The 7,218-nt window shown below is 41.7% G+C and overlaps 1 protein-coding gene across 1 annotated transcript in view; it reads right to left on the minus strand.

Moving 5' to 3' along the window:
- Positions 1-7,218, minus strand: part of PLA2G4A (phospholipase A2 group IVA) — a 68,319-nt gene that overhangs the window by 23,290 nt on the left and 37,811 nt on the right. Inside the window, exon 7 of the mRNA XM_009275073.2 lies at positions 2,680-2,816. Coding sequence (XP_009273348.1) covers positions 2,680-2,816 — 137 coding nt within the window. The remainder of the gene's footprint in view (positions 1-2,679; positions 2,817-7,218) is intronic.

Genomic DNA, 7,218 nt, shown 5'->3' on the forward strand with positions numbered 1-7,218 from the left:
TAATCTTGCTATTTTAATACAAATTTTATAGGTTTACATTAGATCAACTATGTATTCACACCTGGATTTTCCCAAAAAAGGACCTCATGGCCAGCTGACTGATGTCTTTTGAGAACATGGACTACATACCATTCCCTAGAAACACAGTGAAGATTTTTCACACTGCATTGCACTATTCAATTGCTCTTCATCCAGCCAAATGATATCTTCCACTTTTTGCAATTTGACAAAAGTACATCCAGGACTCTCAATAGACAGTGATAAATCTGCCCCCCCCAACCACTAGTCATAGAAAACCCAGGTTCCAGGGATGCCCATCTTTTATAGTTCAATCTGTATGAGAAACTTACTCTAGTTCATAAACACTTTTGGCATTTCAAAACCTTCTGGAATTCTGAAAGCTTTCTATCTAGTATAAGGGGGGGGAAGCAAGCTTCACACAAGTGAAAAGTAATTGAAAAAAAAACCACACAAGGAATAGAACAGATCATTACCTATTTCAAAAGTTAACAACTCTGGGGTTAGAGTATTTCCTTAGAACATGTGGAACCAAAATTCATGTGCTTCCTTAGAGTTAAACCAGGGGATAAAACTCATCCCAGGCAGATTCCCTGCTCATTTTGTATTTAGCTATTCCAACAAAAGTCTTCGTCCCTTACTCTTGAAGAAATGAGATATTCATATAATCTTGTAATTTAGACTGGAAGGAACCTCGAGGTCTCTGTTCCCACCTCCTGCTCAATGTAGAGTCAACTCAAAAGTCAGATCAGGTTGCTCAGGGCTTTGTTCAGTCAAGTTCTACTTTCAAATGAAGTATTCACTGAATCAGACAGAAAGAGGATGACACCTTACCCAGCCCAGTCAAGTAAGGATGTGGCAATACATTCCAATGCTTGACCACTCTCACTGCAAAATAATTTTCCTAATAGCTAATCAAATTTATCTTGCTGTAACTTATGGACATTACCCCTTGTCCTTTCTCTGTGAGTCTCCAAAAAGAGTCTGTTTTCTTTACAGTTACCCATTAGGTAGCTGAAGATAACAGTAAGATCTCTCACCACCACTACCCTTGCCTACTCCTCAAGGCTAAACAAATGCAGCTGCCTCACTTTCTCATGTGCTTCAGTCCCCTAATTGCCTAGGTGGTACTCTGATAGAATTAATCCAGTTTGTCAACACCTTTCTAGGTGGCCCTAAACTGGATTCAGATGCAGCTCCAGTATTCAAACTGGTACATAAAAAAACCCTGGTTATGATAAAATTGTATTTTGTGACATTTGGGATACTCCCTTGAAAAGTTCAAAATTTTCTTAAGATGTAACATCCTCTACTGCAACCTGATCCATTGACATTAAAACCAAGTTTTAAAGTTAGACAAAAAAAGTCTGCAATTTTTCACTTAATGAAAAAAATGTAGTGTTAAGGAGTCCAAACAGTTAAGAAATTTGGATTGAATTTGTCAGCTGTCTATGGCTGATGAAAATCAGCCATAACAGCTTTTAAATATGTTACATCATTTCATTTAAGAAACATCAAAACAAATAGTTTCAACATTTGTAATAAGTGTAATTTGGGACTATTTTTATAAAAGCCAAGAAGACAAAGGGCTACAGGTTCATAGCACTGGGCAGGGAGAATAGAAACCCTCTCATTCAGAAGAGTGGTTGAGGCAGACATAATACTGGGGTTCAAAGCATTCTGCTGCCTCCAAAGCCCTGAGCTCATAACACCCAGAGAGTGCCTTTCCCACAGTGAAGTCACTCTGATTTTCTCCTGGTGATGTTGTTCTTGTTAATGGGCTGAAGATTTCATTCAGTCAGTCAGACAGAACATCATAACTACCTGATTAGGGCATTCTAATCAAGACATCTTGGAAGATCTTTTCTTCCATCTAACAAACTATTTTAAAAACCAATGTAATTTCTAAATTAAACAGTGACAATAGGAGTGATACAATGCAATCCATAGCAGGATGCCCTGCAGCATGACAGTCAGTCGGTATTCTTTCCTACAAGCTGAAATACATCTGCTCAAATCTCCTTATGCTAAGAAAGAATCAGCAAACAGGCCCTAGACATCCCCAGTAAATCCACCAAGAAGGGGACTACTGAGTCTAAAATGGAGCAAAAGATCTTTCAGTAATTTTGAGAATCTCTGAAAAGTGCCCCAAAAGGATATAATCCATTTTGGGTTGAATGAGTCATCATCTTCAAATCACAAGGAATTTTTTTTTTTTTTTTCATTTAATCAGGAAAATAAAGCAACACGAAAAATATTTTGGATTTATACCAATGGCTTGAATTCTTAATTTTTTTGTTATCAAGATGAAAGAATCAGTTACACAGTCCTAGTACATACAGCATTGGCTGTTGATACAGAAATGTGGCTGCATATGTGTAGCACCTCTTTTTACCCACTCCTGCTATCAAAGCTCCTAGGAAGATCACCTGGAGACTGAGCTGTCTTCACCCTTCAAAGCATTCTGAAACCACCAGCAGACTTGCTCCACTGACCTGCTATGCTGCAAGACAGCTGTCTCCGTATGTCTTTTCCATACTGATAGTGTATGTGTAAAATTTGCTGTGAATTACAACCTTAGAATTAAGTCAACTCTCATGAAAATTCATTCTTGAACTTCCTGAAGAAAAACTGAAGAAAAACAAAAGAGAAAACCCTTACCACGTGGATCCTGAGAGACCAGCGATGTAAGTCGCACAGTCTAAAATTCCTGATTCATAAAGTGCTTTCATGACTCCAGCAAACCCTACCATGGCACGAAATCCACCTCCTGAACCCAATATCGCTATCACTGGCACCTGCATAGATGAGAAGAATAGCATATCACCGCATCAATTCTGATACACTTAAAAGTAGTAAATAAACATTATTCATCAATCACTGGCCAAACATACCAGCCTTGTACAATTAATAGGTCACCATCCATAGATCCTCACAGCAGAGAAGAAACCTGTGCTTTTCCAAATCTGTGCACAAAAGTTCTAACAAGCCAAAAAGAAGGTATTGTGCAGTCTCTTAGTGGTACGTGTGTAAAAGAACAGCAAAATACTTTAATAAAGCACTTTGAGATATGACTTTTAAATGCTGTATGTAGAATGGAGCAGTATTGTAATCCCATCCATGAAGTTACCTGTCCCTCTTAGGTTCTCTGGGCCCAAGAGTGTTGTACAATATCTGTATGTAATTTACTCAGTCCCTTCTGCTTCACAAAGAGCTGGATGGCAGAAGTACTTTTGGACTGCAGCATGGGAGGAGAGCACTGCCAATCACGAGCAAGGGAAGCCAGGAACCAGCCAGCAGCATGAGAGGTTCTGTCTGCCCAGGTGGAAATCTCACAGAGGGGCAGAGCAGACTTCCTTCCAGCTTCCTATTTGTCTTGTATCTAGGGACCATTAGCAACCAGGAGGTGCAAACAGATGGCATGTAACAAAGCACCTGGCATGCAGGGATATAAAGGGAAGCTAAATGTGCCTAGCTCCCATGCAGGCAAGAAGGAAGGTATGACTGAGGCAACACAAGGGCAGGAAGAAAGCATGAATTCCCAGAAGAGGGGGAGCTGCAAGCTTGCTACTTCTGGCAGTGAGAGAAGTCTCTCCTTCCACCCGCAGCTCTTCACCTCAGTTCAGAGTCCTGGTGACAGAGAAGGAACAAATGCTGTCAGGGAGGATTTTGGACCAGACATCACAGATTACTGGATAAGAAAGTGACAAGTGATGGTAGCTGATGACTCCCTCTTCTATGGGACACAGGCCAACCTGCCAGCCAGACTGGTTGTTTAGGGAGGTTTGCTGATTGCCCAGACTCCGGATCCATGATGGCATGGAGAAATGACTGAGTCTCACCTAGCCTTCCAGATGCTACTCCTCGCTGCTCATCCATGTGGGCAACAGTGATACAAGCAGGGAGACCCTGAGCAGATGAGAGGTGCTTTGCCCCCTCTTGGAGCAAGAATGCACAGGCACCTGATGCTGTGGCCTGTGGACTTGATCTTTCCAGTCTGGAAGAGAACTGGCTCAAGCAGATGCTATCAGGCTCAGGTTATGTCACTAGTGAGACTCTTGGCTTCTTGACCATGAAGCCTTGCTTGCTGATGAAGATGGTCCATGGGAAAATAAAGAATCCACCTGACCAACAGAGTGAGGAACACCTTCATGAACAGACTTGCTAATTCAATGAGGAAGACTTTAGACTAACTTCAATGATGGGGACCTAAGTGAGCAAAGGGTGCAAATGTTGCAAATGCAGGAGGAATGCATGGGGAGAAAGCTAGTAGTGAGACCTGAATGTTCCTGCTCTGAAGGAAGAATGTTCAGAGGCTTACCTCAAATGTCTCTATATTGGTGCACAGAGACATCAACAAGAAAAACTGGAAGTTCAAGTGCAGTCACAGGTCTATGACACAATCAGAATGCCATAGACTTGGTGGGACAGCACGCATGCCTGGCACGCTGCTCCACGATGGCTGGAGGCTGGGAAGATAGGCAGGGAAAAAGGGTGCAAGGGGGCTGTGCTCTACAAGAAAGCAGCTCCTTGATTGCACAGAACATCAGGATGCAACCAGAGGTACGTCTTTTGGGAGCTTCTGGGTCATGATCAGAAAGAAAGTAATGCTAGGGATGTTGTGGCAGTCAGATTCACTGCTGACCAATGGGATGAAGTGGGTAAGGCTTTCTCTAAAAAACAGAAGTTTCCTGATCTGGCTGTGGTCCTCACAGGGGATTTTAATTCCTTGCTGAAAGGTCATCATTGTGCAAGCCATCCAGGAAGTTTGTAGACTGCCTTGGTGACAATTTCCTAATGCAAATGCTGGCGAGGCTGACTAATGCTGTTCCTCACCTGCTGCTCACAAATAGTAAAGAACCAGGGGCAAACACAGCCACCAGGAGCTGCTTGGGTTGCAGTCCTCACAAAGTGATTGAGTTCAGTATCAGACCAAGGTTGGGAAGTGAGCATCAGAGTTAAGACTCTGGAATTCACTAAACTCTGGATGGTTCTGGGACTTGCTAGGCAGAATCCCCCCGATTTTCTCTGTTGGCAGTAAATTGAGTGTTGGCAACAGCACTCCTTTCAGAGACAACTGGGACTAGCTGACCTCCAGAGGTCCCTTCCAAACCATATTTCTATGACTCTGTTATATCGTACTTTTTATTCAATACTACTTGCTAATAGGGCACAATACTATCACTGCGCAGAATCCTCCATTTTAGGTTCCTTACAGGCACAGAAAGGTAATGCCTGATTTTTCTGATTCTTCAGGTCAAATAAAAATATATATATATATAAATATATATATATATGACCCTCCTTAGCTTCCTGTCTACTGAAATAATGTAGAGAAATTGAAGTTCAGTTCACTCACATAGATTTGTGGCACTGCTTCAGACCTTAAAATACAACCAATAAGCCTACAAATTGAGTGAATAAACCACATCAGGTCTCGGCATTAGCAAGTTGTTGCCCCCACAATGCCCTGTTACTTAGAACTCTAATTGCCTGCTTTCTGAAGACTTAGAATCTATTTGAAGAAGTCACCACTTGTAGCAAGATTTCTAAATAAAAATATACTCAGAATTTCTTTAGAATATCTGTCCTTCTTATCCATAATCCAAAATAGAGAAGATATTAAATTTAATTATTAAATAAACTATTTAGTTACAAAACCACAGAAATTTTTAAAGCAATCCAAACATCAGCTTTAATCCAAATGATATCTTTGTGACAGAGCCAAAAGCAGTAAAAGTTACTAATCAGAAACAGAAGAGAGACAAATAATATTTTGGCTAGGAGTTTAAAAACACATTTTATAATAAAAACATCTGATATTACTATATAGCATGAAGATAGTCTCAAATTTACAACTACTTTGCAAAAACTACAGGCGAGGTAAGGAGAATTTATGCCTATCTGTACACCTACTCAGCTACCAAGAGATAGCAAAGCGAGCAAAAGCAGAGCCAGTTACAAGTGACACCATATTGAAAATGTATCTACAGGGGTTTTTAGACTTTCCTTCTTACTTCCCAGCCTTCTCAGCCCTGACTTCAAAGCTGTTCCCTTCCATTGCATAGTTTCTCCAAGTATCTAGAAAAAAAGACAAATTAAAACAAAATAGCGATAGGAGAAAAACTGCCAGCAAAACCTCAACCCTGGATATGGGGAGAGCAGACTTCGGGCTGCTGAAGGAGCTAGTTAGTAAGGTCCCCTGGGAATCTGCTTTTGAAGGTATTGAGGTCCATGAATACTGGTCACTTTTTAAGGCCATCTCTTAAGAGCGCAGGGGCAGGCAATTCCAAAGTGTGGGAAGTCAAGCAAGCAGGGCAGAAGGCTGGCTTGGTTAGGCAGAGATCTTCTTCTAGAACTTGGGCAGAAAAGGAAAGCTTACAGACATTGGAAGCAAGGACAGTCGACACGAGAGCACTACAAAGATGCTGTTTGCCACTGTACGGAGAAAATTCGTCCAGCCAAAGCTCAATTAGAGTTTAAGCTGGCCACCATTGTGAAAGACAACAAAAAGGGCTTTTTTAAATACGTTAACAGCAAAAGGAGGATCAGAGATAACATTTGTCTGTTATTTGATGAGGTTGGTCACCTCACAAATAGGGATGTAGACAAAGCAGAGACATTTAATGCCTTCTTTGCCTCTGTCTTTAACACCGATGATGGGCCCTGGGACTCCCGGAACCCTGTGTTGGAAGACTGTGACTGGGGGGGATGATAAACTCCCAGCCAACTCTGTACTTGTTTGAGACTTGCTGCTCCAGCTGGATGCACGTAAGTCTATGGGGCCCCGATGGGATTTGTCCCAGGATACTGAAAGAGCTGGCTGATGTTATTGCGGGACCTCTCTCCATTATTTTTCAACAGTCTTGGGAGTCTGGAGAGGTCCCAGTCAACTGGAAGCTGGCAAATGTTGTCCCAGTTTTCAAGAAAGGTAAGAAGGAAGACCCTGGGAATTACAGGCCTGTCAGTCTCACTTCAGTGCCTGGTAAAATTACGGAGGAGCTTACTCTCGGAGTTATTGAAAAACACTTGAGAGACAACGCAGTCATTGGTCATAGCCAACACAGGTTCACGAGGAGAAAGTCCTGCTTAACCAACTTAATTTCCTTTTATGACAAGGTCACCCATCTAGTTGACCAAGGGAAGCCAGTGAATGTGGGTTTTTTGGATTTTAGCAAAGCTTTTGATACTGTCTCTCAC

This window comes from Aptenodytes forsteri, unplaced genomic scaffold, assembly GCF_000699145.1.
Source record: "Aptenodytes forsteri isolate BGI_AS27 unplaced genomic scaffold, ASM69914v1 Scaffold58, whole genome shotgun sequence".
Lineage (NCBI taxonomy): Eukaryota > Metazoa > Chordata > Aves > Sphenisciformes > Spheniscidae > Aptenodytes > Aptenodytes forsteri.